We start from the raw sequence: 19,955 nt of genomic DNA, 5'->3' as shown, positions 1-19,955 counted from the left end.
GTTTGTGTCACAACTGTAACTAAATTAAAAGGGTATTCCTAAGTTACGTTTGTGACTTGCTATTGCCTTTCAACTTAATGCCTAGAGTCTGGGGTGCAAAGACAACAAGATTATAAGTAAAGGCTTTATAACCAGAAAGATGGTAGTTCGTACCTCTAGTCCGTAATAGCAGGGACCGCAGTGGAGGGAACCGGATATCTTAACAAGCAGCTCTAGGATATTCTCCCGGCGTCTGAGTGTGGGGTGAGAGACGCTGCTGCAGACAGAGGGCCGTAGCTGATGACGTAGGAATCAGCGCTGTGTCTCTGAGTCCTACAGGGGATTGTAGTCCGGAATGCAGGTAAGTAAGGAGTATTCTTTAGGAATCCGAAATAGTTTTGCAAAGGTTTTCCTAGTAAATTAGTAGTTGCATAAGAGCAAGCAAATGGCTGAAGTTAAAGTGAGAACTTCAATAATCCAGCATTGAGTTAGGCAGGATGTGGCTATTTATAGGGAGGAGTTGATCTCCTTAAAGGCACAGCACATGAGAAAAAGGTGATTCCTTACAGCCATATGCCTACATCAAACCTCAGATAAAAAACTGTGACTCTGCAGATTCTCAATAAGCATTTTCCCTCCTTTAGATGAGAGATAACACCCCTGTTCCTGAAGTCCCTTTATCATTCACATGTCCGTATCAGACTAGAACCCTAACCCTGTAGCCTCCTCTGTCAGCCACATCAGACCAAAACCCTAGCACTCCTGTAAGCTACATACAACCCCAAGGAACCTATTTTAAGTGCACTCCATGAAATATAAAAAATTGGCATTTGTGTGTCCATTCAGATGAAACACCAAACTGTCAGGCCAAAGCCAGACACCAGCAAACCTAGTTGTATTGCAAAAAAAGAACACATAAATTGTAAAACCATAGCAAAGAAAGCCAAAACACGCCAGTGCTAAATTTAAAGTTTTCTTGTCACACTATGGTAGATTGCAACATGGGTTAATGTGGTGTTTAATATCACAAGAGCTAGAGGAATGAGATTTTCTGCAGACTATAAACACTAGATTTACTAAGTAGAATTACTACTTACTGCCTTTCAAATGAAGTTGCTTAAAATGAGTAAATATTTTCCAGATCTTGGTAAAAAATGGTTCTTATTGTTAAAGTAAGATTTCTTCATTGTCTGCCGTAGTTGTTATCTAAGGGCAAATTCAAGATGTAATTCTTAAGCCTGCACTGTCATTCTTACTGTCAATGTTTTATATTGCAATCTTTCTTTTCTCTCAGATCCGGCACTTCTTTGAAAATGATTCGGAGGAGGCGGAGTTGACAGAGATTATCCGGGGATACCCAGCAGGGAAAGACAAACTAGCTCAGGAGCCTGAAGAGAAATACCTCTTCAAAGGGGAAGAGAAGCAGCAGGAAAAAAATAAGTTAGAGGAAAAGAAGCTCCTTCGGGTGCAGGAACAAACAGAAGAAGAAGAGAGGGTTCACAGGGAGGAGGAGGAAGAGGAGGAAGAAAGATTTAGAAAACAAAAACAACAAGACGAGGAGAGACTCTACAGAGAACAGCAGGAAGAAGAGGAAAGGCTCCGCAGAGAGCATCAAGAAGAAAAACTCCGCCGAGAACAGCGTGAGGAAGATGAAAAACAACGGAGAATGCAGCTGCACGAAGAAGAAGAAAGACTGTACAGGAAGTACCATGAAGAAATGCTTTTCAGGGAACAGAATGATGATGAGAGATACCACAGAGAGCTCCAACTACTGCATGAAGCAAGAGTCTGCAAGGAGAAGCAGCTTGAGGAAGAGAGGCTTTGCAGGGAAAGACAAGAACTTTTTTTTTCGGAGAAAGAACAAGTAGAAGACAGTCTACATAGAGAGCAACAAAGACATTACAAGGATCAATTGGAAGAGAGGCTCCACAGAGAGAAGTACATCCATAAGGAAGCTTTCCCATCATATGCAGAATCTGATATCCAAGCTAAAAAGCAACACCTTGAATATGAGACAGATGAATTATATGACACACTCCCTGTCAATCCCCCAGCTTGGGGTGCTCCCCCTCTCAGCCCTTCCAGACCCAAAAGCCCTTGGGGCAAGCTTGACCCTTATGAGCCATTTGAGGTAAGGTTGATAAAAGATTGACCAGAAATTACCATGATGTGAATTTTATTGTTACGAGTATTGGGATCTACTGTTTAATATTTGATTTAGGCTTGATTCAACTAAAAAGTTTATTCTTTCATACTGATTTGGGTAAACAACTATAATACATAGCATATGTGTTAACTGATATTATACATATAAACATCGATTTTGGTGTTAGATAAAAAAAGGCCCATAAATTCAGCCTATACAGTATTAAGTTTAAGCTTAATTAGTTAATTCTTAGCATAGTCTTATGCATATCCTGATTACAATAGAATTCCTTCACAGTCTTTGTCCTTGTCATCTCTATAGGTCTAACTAATGATCTATAAAGTGGCACAAGAATTTCACCTTTTCTATACAAACAAGCATTTTACTATTATTATCTAATGTGCTGCTGCATTGTTTACTTTATATCAGATAATCTGAAATAGTACTTCCATTCCCAGTACATTTACTCTTTTGTTTCAGTCAAAAAGTGTTGTGTCTATAAATGGTACCCTTATGATAGCGCGGGAAGCAATAAGCAGTATCGCTGGACCCCGCTTACATTGGTGCGCAATTGATATTACAAGTCCATTGTAAATCACATTTACCAGAGAATGGTTAGCGTGGTTGACATCATTCTAGAGCTCCCATTACTTTAAATGGATATTACGTCTGTGCTAAATAGCGCTGATATTACAAGTTCAAAGTTATGGATTGCGCTCAAGTGAAAGCACAAATAGAGCTAGAAGAATTTGCGTGACTTGAGAGCTGAAGTAAATGTAAGAGTTAAAAAAAAACGTGAACCACTTTAAAATAAAGTACTACAGTCATACAGTATATACACTTTTTAATTAGAAAAGTATAATATTAATATTGCTTAAAATATTTTAAAAGGGTTAAAGGGACAGTCTACAGCAGAATTTGTATTTTTTAAAAATATAGATAATCCCTTCATTACCCATTCCGAGTTTTGCATAAACAACATGGTTATATTAATATACTTAGCTCAGTGATTACCTGTATCTACGCCTCTGCAGACTGCCCCCTTATTTCAGTTATTTTGACAGACTTGAATTTTAGCCAATTAGTGCCCTCTCATAAGATAAGTAACTCCAATGGCGTGAGCACAATATTATCTAAATGGCACCCATGAACTAACGCCCACTAGCTGTGAAAAACTGTCAAATGCATTCAGATAAGAGGCAGCCTTCTAGGGATTAGACATTAGCATATGAGTTTACCTAGATTTAGCTTTCAAATAAGAATACCAAGAGAACAAAGCAAATTTGATAAAAGTAAACTGGAAAGTTATTTAAAATTACATACCCTATCTAAACCAAGAAAGTTTAATTTTGACTAGACTGTCCCTTTAATCCCTTAGTGACCAGACCATTTTTCAATGTTCTTACCGTTAAGGACCAAGGCTATTTTTACATTTCTGCGGTGTTTGTGTTTAGCTGTAATTTTCCTCTTACTCATTTACTGTACCCACACATATTATATACCGTTTTTCTCGCCATTAAATTTCTAAATATACCATATATTTTCATCATATCTTATAAATTACTATGAATTTATTTTATAAAATATGATGAAAAGATTTAAAAAAAACACACTTTATCTAACTTTGACCCCCAAAAAACTGATACACATCTACAACCACCAAAAAAACATGCATGCTAAATAGTTTCTACATTTTGTCCTGAGTTTAGAAATACCCAATGTTTACATGTTCTTTGCTTTTTTTGCAAGTTAAAGATAAATACAAGTAGCACTTTGCTTTTTCCAAACCCTTTTTTTTTTCTAAATTAGTGATAGTTACATTGCTTCCAGCACTTGAAATCCCAGAGGACGTGCCAGGCACGTCCTTGGTCGTAAACTACCGTTTTCCTGGCACGTCCTTGGTCATTAAGGGGTTAAAGGCACACTAAACCCAACATTGTTCTTTACAAATTTAGATAGAGCATGCAATTTTAAGCAACTTTCTAATTTACTCCTATTATCAATTTTACTTCATTCTCTTGCTATCTTTATTTAAAAATAAGGAATGTAAAGCTTAAGAGCCGGACCATTTTTGGCTGAGAACCTGGGTTAAGCTTGCTTATTGGTTTGATAAATGGTGCTGAACCAAAAATGGGCTGGCTCCAAAGCTTTAAATTCCTGCTTTTTAAATAAAAATAGCAAAAGAACAAAGAAAAAATGATAGTAGGAGTAAATAAGAAAGTTACTTAAAACTGCATGATCTATCTGAATCATGAAAGCAAAAATGTGGGTTTAGTATCCCTTTAACTGCAAAGGGCTCTAATGCACACACATCTATACATATATATATTACCATTATTATTACCATTTATTTGTATAGTGCCGCCAAATTCTGTAGAGCTGTATTTATGTGTTTATATGTGTGTGTATATATATATATATATATATATATAAACAGTGCTTTTTTTGTAAAAGAAAAGGTGCCGGTACTCATTGATTATTGATTGATAAATAGTGATGTCTCGAACTGTTCGCCCGCGAACGGTTCACAGCGAACATAGCTTGTTCGCGTTCACGTTTGTGGGCGAACACATGGCGATGTTCGATCCGCCCCTATGTGTCATCATTGTGGAAACTTTGACCCTTTATATCACAGCCGCCTGACACATTAGAGCCAATCAACATCAGACACTCCCTCACAGACCCTCCCAGCTACTCGGAATCCGCCATTTTAGACTCATAACGACCTTGCTTTCTTAATGAGAGATGTTGTGTTTTTGCTCCTGACATTAATAGTAAAAACATAGCTAGGCTAGTGTATTTACAGTCCAGAAGGACTCCACTCATCTCTGCTGCAAGCACAGCACCCCAAAAAGCCCTTTTTAGGGCTATATTTCGTGCCGTTTTTTTTTTTTTTTCCGTTTTTTTTTTTTATTAGCATTTGCTTGGCTTTCAGGCTGTGTGTTTAAGGCTCACAGCATATGCTGTGACTACTGCCACCACTGATATCTCCCTAACAACATTAGTTTAAATTTAACTAACCAAAAAATTTAATTATTTTTCTAGTGTAATTTTTTTTCATTTTCTATCAGGCCAGTGTCAGCATATACTCTGGTTCATTGCTCTGTGCCAGCCAGCAGCCAGCAGTGTTAATATCCGTTTATAACATTATTTTAAATTAAAAAAAATAAAAAAAAAAATATTTTGCTAGTGTAATCTAAATACATTTACTATCAGGCCTGTGTCTGTCAGGCTCACTCAGCATTAATATACCTCATTTTTTTTCTAACCTCATCTAACAAATCTATCTATTTCTCTTCTATCGATTCTATCTAACTATCAATCTATGTATATCTATCTATCCTATCTATCAATCTATCTTCTGTCCGGGATGTTTTGAGACAGCCACTTTGGGAATGTTAGTTGATTTAGGCCCATTATGGCTTAAAAGCAGACTCTGCATAAACTATGTAATTTTCCATGGGAGTTTTGCCAGGGATCCCCCTCCAGCATGCAACAGTCCAGGTGTTAGTACCCTTGAAACAACTTTTCCATCACTATTGTGGCCAGAAAGAGTCCTTGTAGGTTTTAAAGTTCGCCTGCCTATTGAATTCAATGGCGGTTCGCGGGTTCGCGAACAATACCGGAAGTTTGAGTCCGCCGTTCACAAACCGAAAATTTTAGGTTGGCGACATCACTATTGATAAATTCTACTCAGTAACTTTTTAGAAAAGTAAGGGGACAACCTTACTTACAATGTTTGATGTATTCTGCAGCCCCCTCTTAGGAAAACTAGAGCATTTACATGATGATTACAAATATTACCTGTTATGAGTTGGCAGAGGTGGGGGTACTCAGTACCGGTGAGCACCCTTACAAAAAAAACCTGTATATATTCGTGTATAGATATATATATTTATATATATATCAAAAGTCCAGTCTACAGCACATCCCTCCAGTCATCAACCGCCTGGGTGCAAAAATGCAAATTATACTCCATTAAACAAATGCACTCACAGGACTTCTTTTCAAATACATCAATAATTTGAATGTAACGTTTTCGGAGAAAACTTCTCCTTCGTGCTGATGAAGGAGAAGTTTTCTCTGAAAACGTTACATTAAAATTATTGATGTATTTGAAAAGAAGTCCTGTGAGTGCATTTGTTTAGTGGAGTATATATATACTATATATATATATATATATATATATATATATATATATATATATATATATATATATATATATATATATATATATCTGTAAACACATATACTGTATACACATATAAATACATAAATATATATGTACATATATATATATATATATATATATATATATATATATATATACACACACATATAGCTCTTTAAACATGTATATATATGTATTTCAATGTTAAAGCCCTTTGTCTTTTTTTTTTCTTGTACCTTTTTCTTGTACCTGAGACCTCATATCTTTGAGCCCTTATAACTTTTTGTGAATATTTTTTATTAGATGGTGTTATTATGAGTGTAACTGTACTTTTTAATATATTTTTTAGGTGTTTTGTGACACTTTTTTTTTTAGCGAAACAGTTAACCTGAGCTCAATCGATCGTGTTTACTTTCAACTTGTAATACGAGCGAAAAAACTGACGTGCCAACCCGCGTGATAAACCCCTTTTCGCGTGTGCGTAACTTTTAGCACTCCACTTGTAATCTGTCCCTTAAGCAGTAGAAAAGTGTTGTGAGCACTATAATCCAAGTAGACATGCACAGACCAAAAATGTATTAATAATGACTTGTTCATTGTGAAAAAAAATAAAATATTTAGTTTCATCCAAGATTTGCGGTAGGTTCAGCTCAATTTTAACAACATTATTAGTTCATTAACAGAAATGTGTTAACCTCGTATTTGCTATGGGAAACATTTTAAGGGCAACAGCTGGACAGCAGCGTAGATGTAAACTAGTAGCTAGTGCTACTGCTACAAGCCCACAGCAACACAAAAATAAAAACAATGTAAATATTTTTAGGGGCTTCAGGATTATCCAAAAACAAAACTGAAACTTTATGCTTGCTGGATATAGTTATTGAATTATATCAAATTGAATTTTTTAAACCTTTCCCATTTACAGAAATACCTTTCCTGCGTTTAGTATAATGGTTTTAACCATATGAACAAGGAATATGTTTTTTGGCGCATCATCATTCGTTTCTTCTTTTATTTCTTAAAGGGAAACTCCTTTTGCATTTTGATAGAAATGCAAAAAATATTACTTAATTAGTGATTGTTTTTTTTTTTTGCATTTGTCTGAATTTGAACGCACTTCTAGTTGTTAAACATTACTAAGGCGTTTAGTGATTACATACAGGGCAAATTATTTCTGTGGGAACTAAATTATCTATCAAAAGTAGTCTGTATAAAAAAGACAAATTTATCCAGCAGCAGAAGCTCCTTAACCCCTCCGCCACCTAATACGTGGCAGATTGAATCATCCCAATACAATACAATTGGGATGATTGACAACCCCTGCAAGCGGGCGATTGGCAGCCAGTGAGCAGCATTGCACAATCATTTCTGGTGATAAATGCGGACAGCAGACATGATTCGCTATATTGAATCATGTCCGCTCGCCATTTGATATGTCAAGCCCTATGTGTTTATTTGTGAAGCTGTACAAATGTGAGTTGAAAAAAATAGACTCCACATTCTAGTATTGTGAATGACGTTACATTTTTTAATTAGTAGTCTAAAATAGTCTGAAAGGAATTTAAGGAATATAAAGGAATTATACTAATTAATATCTATCCTCTTTGATAGAATATTTTCATTGCAAAATTACAATGGTATAATGATATCAATCTAGAAAATAATATTTTACTGTGTATATATTACATTTACTTAATATCACAATTTTATATATATGTGTGTCTACTAGTGTGGTATTATTTCCCATAGTTCTAAACAGATTCATATACGTGATTTATATAATAGTATATAGTATGAATTGTAGAGTGTCTGTTCTTTATAAGAATATACATTACACCTGACATATCATTACTTAATTCTGTAAGCAAAAAATTCCTTCAAATATGCACCTAATTTCGTCAAATGATTTAAAAATGAATCTAAATGATAGGTTTCGTTTTTGGAGCTTGCTTGTTTATGATTCAGTGCACTACTTACACAATCAGTTTCTGTGTATTTATAGTTAAACACTTTACATTGGAGTATTTCTAGGTGACAATGACTTTGCTTCTCTCTGCAGGACGACAAAGAATATGTGGGATTTGCCACCCTTCCTAACCAAGTACATAGAAAATATGTAAAGAAAGGCTTTGAATTCACACTGATGGTTGCAGGTAATAGTCAAGAGAAACTAAGAGAATTCTGACACATCTTGGAGTGCAGTGACAGCAACTGTCATATTAAGTAGGAAATAGTATAATCTTGCTATTAGAGATAATTGCATATATATGTCATGCATATGTCACATTGAGAAAGCACCACCTCAACACTGAAGATATCTGTATGATCTTTATACACTTTATATAAAGGCACAAAGCTTCTCTTGCTGTCACAGATTTGTACTTCATATCCCAGAGATCACTACTGGGAAATGGTGATAAAAACAGTAGTGGATTTCAGAAAGACATTTACAGGAAACAAAGTGAAGGTGTTTTATCTGAGGCTGTAAAGAGATAGACTTAAGTGAAATGCAGGGGGAACTGGAGGCTTCAAAGATTCAACTCCAAAAAGTACTAAACTCAAATCAGCTATAATTGACAGAATATGAAAGAGACAGCGAATCAGTCCAATGGGATACAGCACCACAGTATGAGAGAGTGCACTGTGTTTGGGGTAAGCGGCAATAGCCCCTGCTGATACAGTCTCAAAGGGTAACACCAGCACAATGATATACTTGAAACTCTTTATTATAGGTTACATAAAAAGTGACGTTTCGGGGGTTAACCCCTTAGTCATGCTGAATGTACAAACATATCATGATTCCTTTTAAACATATTTTGGTGCCAAGGGCTTCTGTGGAGAGAGTAAAGTCTCCCTCTAGTGGTTACACATGTTACACATCTCATAAATCATTAACTGTGTGTTTGTACAATTTAAAAACAATGTAACAGACTAAACATTATTAGGGCAGTATTCATAGGGTTAATTTTTGTAGGGTTAATTTTTGTATTCCTATTTGATAGCTCATAATTATTTCTCACTAGAGTGACTCAGCTAATATCTAAACAAGCTTATCCCAGTCTGTAAATTCGGCTAGTTAAACACGTAGGTAAATATCTCTTAAGCTAAGTTAAACACATAGGCAAATTTCAATGTAAAAAAAACACATATATATATGTGGTGTAACAATATGTATGAAGATGTATTATGTAATCCCCTTACTGTGACTAAGGTATAATTTAGTAGTTGTGTTATACATATGTTTAGAAGAAACAGTTTAAGTCAAAATCCCTATTTAATCCTCTGGGAATAAGGGTCTCCAATTTATAGATCCACTTAATTTCCTGCTGCTTCAATATTTATTCCCTATTCATACCACTATGGGGAATTGGAATTTGTTGAATTATTTGCCACCTTAGTTGACTTATATTGTGACCGAGTTCAAGAAAGTGTTTTGAAAGTGGTGCCTCTAAGTTCTTTTTCCAAATATTAGAGCGGTGATGGCTCAGTCTATCTTTTACCTATTGGGGGGTAGTTATCAACGTGTCAACTTTCCTGCCTTTGCTGGCCCAATACGCCCGCCTAAGCTCGCCTCACATCGCCGCCGCGGACCTGAAAAAATTTGCCTAAGTTATCAAATAAAGCTGTCAAAAAGCCGCGGGGCAATGAGCAGCGGACTGTGAGAGTTATCACTCATCCGATCTCGCTGCTCTTCGGCTTTTTCCCAGCTTTATTGCTAGCCTGTCACTAAGCACTCACACTAAACTGCACAGTTCTACCCCCTATACCGGTGCCCCCCGCAACTAATAAAGTTACTAACCCCTAAACCGCCGCTCCTAGACCCTGCCGCAACTCTGATAAATGTATTAACCCCTAAACCGCCGCTCCTAGACCCTGCCGCAACTCTGATAAATGTATTAACCCCTAAACCACCGCTCCCGGACACCGCTGCCACCTACATTATACCTATTAACCCCTATCCTGCCCCCCCTACACCGTCGCCACCTATAATAAATTTATTAACCCCTATCCTGCCCCCCACTACACCGCCGCCACTGTAATAAATTTATTAACCCCTAAACCTAAGTCTAACACTAACCCTAACACCCCCCTAACTTAAATATTAATTAAATAAATCTAAATAATATTTCTATTATGAACTAAGTTAATCCTATTTAAAGCTAAATACTTATATTTAAAATAAACCCTAATATAGCTACAATATAAATAATAATTATATTGTAGCTATCTTAGGATTTATTTTTATTTTACAGGTACCTTTCAATTTATTTTAACTAGGTACAATAGCTATTAAATAGTTATTAACTATTTAATAGCTTACCTAGCTAAAATAAAGAGAGATGTACCTGTAAAATAAAAACTAACCTAAGTTACAATTACACCTAACACTACACTATACTTTAATAAATTATTCCTATTTAAAACTAAATACTTACCTGTAAAATAAACCCTAAGATAGCTACAATGTAATTAATAATTACATTATAGCTATTTTAGGATTTATATTTATTTCACAGGTAACTTTGTATTTATTTTAGCTAGTTAGAATAGTTATTAAATAGTTATTAACTATTTAATATCTACCTAGCTAAAAGAAATACAAAATTACCTGTAAAATAAATCCTAACCTAAGTTACAATTAAACCTAACACTGCACTATCATTAAATTAATTAAATTAATTACCTACAAATAACTACAATTAAATACAATTACATAAACTAACTAAAGTACAAAAAATAAAAAAGCTAAGTTACAAAAAATAAAAAAATAGGTTACAAACATTTTAAAAATATTACAACAATTTTAAGCTACTTACACCTAATCTAAGCCCCCTAATAAAATAACAAACCCCCCCAAAATAAAAAAATGCCCTACCCTATTCTAAGTTAAAAAAGTTCAAAGCTCTTTTACCTTACCAGCCCTTAAAAGGGCCTTTTGTGGGGGCATGCCCCAAAGAGTTCAGCTCTTTTGCCTGTAAAAGAAAAATACAACCCCCCCAACATTAAAACCCACCACCCACATACCCCTAATCTAACCCAAACCCCCCTTAAAAAAACCTAACACTAATCCCCTGAAGATCATCCTACCTTTAGTCGTCTTCACTCAGCCGAGCCACCGATGGAACTGAAGAGGAGACCCGGACCGGCAGAAGTGATCCTCCAAGTGGCGCTGAAGAAATCTTCCATCCGGGCGAGGTCATCTTCCAAGAGGCGCTGAAGAAGTCTTCTATCCAGGCGAGGTCATCTTCAAAGAGGCGCTGAAGAAGTCTTCTATCCGGGGGATGTCATCTTCCAAGCCGGGTCTTGAATCTTCATCCCGCCGACGCAGAACATCCTTCTTTACCGACGGACTACCGATGAATGAAGGCTCCTTTAAGGGACGTCATCCAAGATGGCGTCCCTTCAATTCCGATTGGCTGATAGGATTCTATCAGCCAATCGGAATTAAGGTAGGAAAAATCTGATTGGCTGATTGAATCAGCCAATCAGATTCAAGTTCAATCCAATTGGCTGATCCAATCAGCCAATCAGATTGAGCTCGCATTCTATTGGCTGTTTCGATCAGCCAATAGAATGCGAGCTCAATCTGATTGGCTGATTGGATCAGCCAATCAGATTGAACTTGAATCTGATTGGCTGATTCAATCAGCCAATCAGATTTTTCCTACCTTAATTCCGATTGGCTGATAGAATCCTATCAGCCAATCGGAATTGAAGGGACGCCATCTTGGATGACGTCCCTTAAAGGAGCCTTCATTCGTCGGTAGTCCGTCGGTAAAGAAGGATGTTCCGCGTCGGCGGGATGAAGATTCAAGACCCGGCTTGGAAGATGACATCCCCCGGATAGAAGACTTCTTCAGCGCCTCTTGGAAGATAACCTCGCCCGGATAGAAGACTTCTTCAGCGCCTCTTGGAAGATGACCTCGCCCGGATGGAAGATTTCTTCAGCGCCGCTTGGAGGATAACTTCTGCCGGTCCGGGTCTCCTCTTCAGTTCCATCGGTGGCTCGGCTGAGTGAAGACGACTAAAGGTAGGATGATCTTCAGGGGATTAGTGTTAGGTTTTTTTAAGGGGGGTTTGGGTTAGATTAGGGGTATGTGGGTGGTGGGTTTTAATGTTGGGGGGGGTTGTATTTTTCTTTTACAGGCAAAAGAGCTGAACTCTTTGGGGCATGCCCCACAAAAGGCCCTTTTAAGGGCTGGTAAGGTAAAAGAGCTTTGAACTTTTTTAACTTAGAATAGGGTAGGGCATTTTTTTATTTTGGGGGGGTTCGTTATTTTATTAGGGGGCTTAGATTAGGTGTAAGTAGCTTAAAATTGTTGTAATATTTTTAAAATGTTTATAACCTATTTTTTTATTTTTTGTAACTTAGCTTTTTTATTTTTTGTACTTTAGTTAGTTTATGTAATTGTATTTAATTGTAGTTATTTGTAGGTAATTTATTTAAGTAATTTAATGATAGTGTAGTGTTAGGTTTAATTGTAACTTAGGTTAGGATTTATTTTACAGGTAATTTTGTATTTCTTTTAGCTAGGTAGATATTAAATAGTTAATAACTATTTAATAACTATTCTAACTAGCTAAAATAAATACAAAGTTACCTGTAAAATAAATATAAATCCTAAAATAGCTATAATGTAATTATTAATTACATTGTAGCTATCTTAGGGTTTATTTTACAGGTAAGTATTTAGTTTTAAATAGGAATAATTTATTAAAGTATAGTGTAGTGTTAGGTGTAATTGTAACTTAGGTTAGTTTTTATTTTACAGGTACATTTCTCTTTATTTTAGCTAGGTAAGCTATTAAATAGTTAATAACTATTTAATAGCTATTGTACCTAGTTATTTTTAAGGTACCTATAAAATAAAAATAAATCCTAACATAGCTACAATATAATTATTATTTATATTGTAGCTATATTAGGGTTTATTTTAAATGTAAGTATTTAGTTTTAAATAGGATTAACTTAGTTCATAATAGAAATAATATTTAGATTTATTTAATTAATATTTAAGTTAGGGGGGTGTTAGGGTTAGTGTTAGACTTAGTTTTAGGGGTTAATAATTTTATTTCAGTGGCGGCGGTGTAGTGGGGGGCAGGATAGGGGTTAATAAATTTATTATAGGTGGCAACGGTGTAGGGGGGCAGATTAGGGGTTAATAAATTTAATATAGGTTGCGGCAGGGTCAGGGAGCGGAGGTTTAGGGGTTAATACATATATTATAGCTGCGGTGGGCTCCGGGAGCGGCGGTTTAGGGGTTAATATGTATAAAGTAGCTTGCGGTGGGCTCCGGGAGTGGCGGTTTAGGGGTTAATACATTTATTATAGTTGCGGTGGGCTCGGGAGCGGCGGTTTAGGGGTTAATATGTATAGAGTAGCTTGCGGTGGGCTCCGGGAGCGGCGGTTTAGGGGGTAATAACTTTATTTAGTTGCGGCGGTGTAGGGGGGGACAGATTAGGGGTGTTTAGACTTGGGGTACATGTTAGGGTGTTAGGTGCAGACATCTCCCATAGAAATCAATGGGATGTCTGGCAGCAGCGAACTTGTACTTTCGCTATGGTCAGACTCCCATTGATTCCTATGGGATCCGCCGCCTCCAGGGTGGCGGTTTGAAAACCAGGTACGCTGGGCCGTAAAAGTGCAGAGCGTACCTGCTAGTTTTTTGATAACTAGCAAAAGTAGTCAGATTGTGCCGCACTTGTGTGCGGAACATCTGGAGTGACGTAAGAATCGATCTGTGTCGAACTGAGTCCGGCGGATCGAAGCTTACGTCACAAAATTCTACTTTTGCCGGTCTCTAGCCTTTGATAACTAAGGCGAATCAGCCTCGCCACAAATACGCTGCGTAATTCCAGCGTATTTGAGGTTGACGGCTTGATAACTACCCCCCATTGTGTGGTTTCACCCAAGTAATACATGAAACAAGAACACTTAATAAGGTACACTACAAAATTACTGTCACAAGTGTGAAACCCTTTGATATTATAGCGTCTTCCATTATGGGGATGGTAAAAGTTTGGGCCTTTTATGATTGAGTTACAACTGACGCAACCCAAACAAGGGTAACTTCCATTTCTTTTGCTTCCAATTAAGGTTTGTGTATCCCTGCGCTCTGTCCCAACATCACTTTTAACTAGATGGTCACGTAAATTCTTGACCCTTCTTTAGGCCATTAAAGGTGGTTCCTTAAGATGCTCATTTTTTTATTACAATCTCTAAGAATATGCCAATGTTTTCTTATAGTTTTGGAAATTATGTTACTATATGGGTTGTGTTGTGATACAAACACATGTCTATCCTTTTTGTTCTTCCTTTCTTTGAACTGGATTTTGAACGTCATCAATTTTTTTATTTATCAAATGGGATGGATACCCCCTTTGGATAAACTTGTTAGTCATTTCGAAGAGTCTTTTTTCTTTAACCTCCTGTTCACTAACTATTCTCTGGACCCTCAAAAGTTGACTTTTGGGTAATGAGTTAATTAACCCTTTGGGGTTTAAACTAGTGTATTCAAGTAAGGTATTTCTATCAGTTTCCTTAGAATAAATATCTATGTTCAGTTTATTATTACCTTTAGTGACCCTTGAATCTAGGAAAGTAATGGTTTCCTCACTATATGTTAGTGTAAATTGAAGTCCTCTTATCATTGTATTCAACTCCTGGGTAAATTTTTCCAGGGCTCCAATGCTGCCCCACCACACGCCAAACACATCATCGATGTAGTAACCATGAAACAGGCATATCTATTGTTCAAAGGGCTCTTATGATGAGTGGTAGATACACTGATACACAATGTCAGTTTATCGAAAATGTATTAAGTTTACTCTTATATTGGAATTTTTTTCTCTTCCAAGATGAATGGTTTATACAGATTAAGGGAACAGCCATGGGCTCCAATGTTGCCCCATCATACGCCAATCTCTACATGAATGAATTTGAAGAGAAAATGGTCTATGAGAACCAATTGTTCAAGATGCACGGCGTGTGGTGGGGCAGCATTGGAGCCCTGGAAAAATTTACCCAGGAGTTGAATACAATGATAAGAGGACTTCAATTTACACTAACATATAGTGAGGAAACCATTACTTTCCTAGATACAAGGGTCACTAAAGGTAATAATAAACTGAACATAGATATTTATTCTAAGGAAACTGATAGAAATACCTTACTTGAATACACTAGTTTCCACCCCAAAGGGTTAATTAACTCATTACCCAAAAGTCAACTTTTGAGGGTCCAGAGAATAGTTAGTGAATAGGAGGTTAAAGAAAAAAGACTCTTAGAAATGACTAACAAGTTTATCCAAAGGGGGTATCCATCCCATTTGATAAATAAAAAAATTGATGAAGTTCAAAATCCAGTTCAAAGAAAGGAAAGGAAGAACAAAAAGGATAGACTTGTGTTTGTATCACAACACAACCCATATAGTATCATAATTTCCAAAGCTATAAGAAAACATTGGCATATTCTTAGATATTGTAATCAACAAATTGAGCATTTTAAGGAACCACCTTCAATGGCCTACAGAAGGGTCAAGAATTTACGTGACCATCTAGTTAAAAGTGATGTTGGGACAGAGCGCAGGGATACACAAACCTTAATCGGAAGCAAAAGAAATGGAAGTTACCCTTGTTTGAGTTGCATCAGTTGTAACTCAATCATAAAAGGCCCAAACTTTTACCATCCCCATAATGGAAGACTCTATAATATCAAAGGGTTTCACACTTGTGACAGTAATTTTGTAGTGTACCTTATTAAGTGTCCTTGTTCCATGTATTACTTGGGTGAAACCACACAAAAGGTAAAAGATAGACTGAGCCAACACCGCTCTAATATTAGGAAAAAGAACTTAGAGGCACCACTTTCAAAACACTTTCTAGAATATGGTCACAATATAAGTCAGCTAAGGTGGCAAATAATTCAACAAATTCTAATTCCCCGTAATGGTATAAATAGGGAAAAAATATTGAAGCAGCAGAAAATGAAGTGGATCTATAAATTGGAGACCCTTATTCCCAAAGGATTAAACAGGGATTTTGACTTAAACTGTTTCTTCTAAACATATGTATAACACAACTACTAAATTATACCTTAGTCACAGTAAGGGGATTACATAATACATCTTCATACATATTGATACACCACATATATATGTGTTTTTTTACATTGAAATTTGCCTATGTGTTTAACTTAGCTTAAGAGATATTTACCTATGTGAGTCATTTCTAGCGAGAAATAATTATGAGCCATCAAATAGGAATACAAAAATTAACCCTACAAAAATTAACCCTATGAATACTGCCCTAATCATGTTTAGTCTGTTACATTGTTTTTAAATTGTACAAACACACAGTTAATGATTTATGAGGTGTGTAACATGTGTAACCACTAGAGGGAGACTTTACTGTCTCCACAGAAGCCCTTGGTGCCAAAATATGTTTAAAGGGAATCATGATATGTTTGTACATTCAGCATGACTAAGGGGTTAACCTCTGAAACGTCGCTTTTTATGTAACCTATAATAAAGAGTTTCAAGTATATCATTGTGCTGGTGTTACCCTTTGAGAGAATATGAAAGAGACGCAGAAATGTACTATTTAATTTCAGCTAGCATAGGTGTATTACATGCATATAGATACAGAAAGAGCAGTGCTCCTGCTTCTGTATCTATTTGTATTATTAACCAGGGAGACTAAAAGAAGCTACTCCCATATGGTAACCAGGCAGTAGAACAAGCCACTGAGCTGTTGTTGGTTCCTGGCAGATTGCTTCTGTTTCTGTATGTTTTTGTATTACATGTATACACTTACTGTCATTATTGTCAAGGGCACATGTAGCCAACAGGAGAGCTGGGGTTATTCATATAATACAATCTTAAGATAGCAGGAAAACAACTGACAATCCATTACATCTGATTGACATTTTCCACAAAACAATACAACTTTATGGTAAAAAAGTCACTCTATTGACAATGTACCTGTCTGGCAATGAGTCCTGAAATGACTGTCTCACTTCTCACTACTCTTTATATCAGGGGAATCTGGACTTGGAAAGTCTACTCTAATTAACAGTCTGTTCCTTATGGATCTGTACCAAGGCCGACAGCTGCCAAGCCCAGAAGGTAAGAAGTCGGATGACACAGGAAAGATATATATAACAAAAGAACTTGCACTCACTGGACTTTTTAGTGTTAAATTTTACTTTATCAAATATGTGACGTTTCGAGGATAATGTATCCCCTTCCTCAGACAGCAAGTGAATAAAAAAAAAACGTGAATATATACACTTTAAACAAACAAAACCCCTCCCCCTAATTAGAGCAAAACTAGTTGCAATGGTGACCTATGAGTCACAATGTAAACATCATAGTGCTATTACCAATAATACATGTTTAAATGTGTCATCCCGGCCCCTAATTTACAAGTGACTAAACAGGTGATACATAGAAGGACTGTGCTAACAATGCATACTAGTGTGGAGCACATACAGCTGGCATACGGCAGAGAATATGACTGAGGTGCCGAACACACCTACGAGCAATGGTGGGTAAAGAATGACCTTCACAACTCTTTACAGTCCTTCAACGAGATCACTGGGAAAGTCATTGAGAAAACATTGGCACATTGTACAAGGTGACCCTTCACTCCCATTCAACCTCTGGTAACATCCTAGAGTGGGGTATAAACGTGATAAAAGTCTGAAAGATCTTCTTATGTTGACTGATCCCATCCACTGTTACACACCCGGAACATGGCTTTCACAAAGAAAGAAACCGGGGTGTTATAGGTGTTTGGGGTGCACTACCTGCAACTCTATGATTCCAGGGGCGACGTTTGGCCACCCTCACCGCAATCAGCGGTACAAGATTAGGCATGTTCTTACCTGCACTACCACACATGTGGTGTATCTATTGAACTGCAGCTGTGGTCGGGTTTTATGTGGGCAAAAACACTGATGATGCTAGAACTCGCCTAGCCAACCACAGATCATCCATCAGGACATCTCTCAAAAAAGGATCCAGTGATCAGCCTGTTGCCAGGCACTTTGTGGAAAAGGGACATGGGGTCCACGACCTGAGATTTACACTGATCGACCATGTCCCACCTCTTAGACGAGGAGGTGACAGGGACAAACTTCTTCTACAGATTGAGGCTAAGTGGATTTTTCAGCTGAACACTTTGCAACCTCACGGACTGAACACTATGTTTGACTGGCATTGCTTTTTGTAGGCATTGCCTGCTTTTTGGCAGTCATTGCCAGTTCTGAGCTAATACTACGGATCCTGTTGGGTCTAACCATGAGAGTCCGTGATCCATTCTATATCTGCCTGACCTTGCAGGAAGTTGCCTATGTGTACACTATCTTCGCTGGTGTTTGGTTTTATCCGCTATCCTTTTGTGTGTATGGCCTTATGGATGATCTCTACCACAATTTTCACAATTCTCCTAATCTGTTTACTCTTTGTGGAAATTAGGTTTTAATGGGCGGCGCTTGTGTCTGTGGTTCAGTTTGGATACTTATTTGCAGGTATGGGGATGAATGGGTATGACTGTGTCAGTTCCTATTTTCTATGTATGTATGCCATTATGCCCACAATAATATGTATGCTGGGCACTATGTAACAAGCTAATTCCCTCTGATCTTGGATGCGATGGATTGTCTTATGCATACCCTGTATATGATTGATAGCCATATGTTTATCCCCTTTTTAGGTATAGTCGTACCATTCTCCTTATTCAATTTTTTGTGTTCTCACCCCTATACATTAGTATGTATGTTGGCGAGTGTGTTCAATTGTAAGTGTGATCTACGCTATGTGTGTTGGGCTATCCAGCTTTTGCGATTTGACTTTTCTGCGAGGGGTCCCCATGGCAACTGTACACATCTTCAGTGATTGGCTGTTACTGTCACGTGCCTAACTAACTTCCGGGTTTCCGTTACTCTGTTTGTGTGTGGAGGTGCTATGGGGATCGCATTGAATTACGGCCCGAATTACGGCCTGAGTGTGGTGCCCCCGTCACAACCTAGTGATCTGTCTATTCTCGGATATACTAGTCACGGTATGAACGTCTTGCTTGGTCCGTTGCGACCAATCACCATGACAACTGTATACAATACTGGTGATTGGCTCATTGTCTTCCATGTGACAGGCTGGAGCCGTTCCTGGTCCCTTGTCACGGCGTTGTTTGCTGGTGCCAGGATGATTGGTCTGCAGCGATCCGTGTTATCTGACAGTGCTCATCACACTATGTAAGTCTTTATTTCTGTGTTTGCTTTATCCTAACATGAGTATGATACAATTCTTTATTAAGGTTGCTGTAGAACTTTGTTTTGGGCTGTATGTGCTCCACACTACTATGCATTGTTAGCACAGTCCTTCTATGTATCACCTGTTTAGTCACTTGTAAATTAGGGGCCGGGATGGCTCATTTAAACATGTATTATTGGTAATAGCACTATGATGTTTACATTGTGACTCATAGGTCACCATAGCAACTAGTTTGGCGGTTTTTTTGCTTTAATTAGGGGGAGGGTTTTTTTTTGTTTAAAGTGTATATATTCACTGTTTTTTTTATTCACTTGCTGTCTAAGGAAGGGGATACATTATTTAACACTAAAAAGTCCAGTGAGTGCAAGTTCTTATGTTTCTACAT

General features: G+C 37.2%; 1 protein-coding gene across 1 annotated transcript in view; it reads left to right on the top strand.

Moving 5' to 3' along the window:
• Positions 1-1,429: 1,429 nt before the first annotated feature.
• LOC128652320 (septin-4-like) overlaps positions 1,430-19,955 on the top strand; it is a gene marked incomplete at its 5' end in the record, with an annotated part of 120,802 nt that continues 102,276 nt past the window's right edge. Inside the window, 3 exons of the mRNA XM_053705256.1 lie at positions 1,430-2,110; positions 8,356-8,449; positions 17,336-17,422. Coding sequence (XP_053561231.1) covers positions 1,430-2,110; positions 8,356-8,449; positions 17,336-17,422 — 862 coding nt within the window. The remainder of the gene's footprint in view (positions 2,111-8,355; positions 8,450-17,335; positions 17,423-19,955) is intronic.

The sequence above is a fragment of the Bombina bombina genome, chromosome 3 (genome assembly GCF_027579735.1).
Source record: "Bombina bombina isolate aBomBom1 chromosome 3, aBomBom1.pri, whole genome shotgun sequence".
Taxonomy (NCBI): Eukaryota; Metazoa; Chordata; class Amphibia; order Anura; family Bombinatoridae; genus Bombina; species Bombina bombina.
The sequence above is the reverse complement of the archived record's forward strand: the minus strand, read 5'-3'. Positions and strand labels throughout refer to the sequence as shown.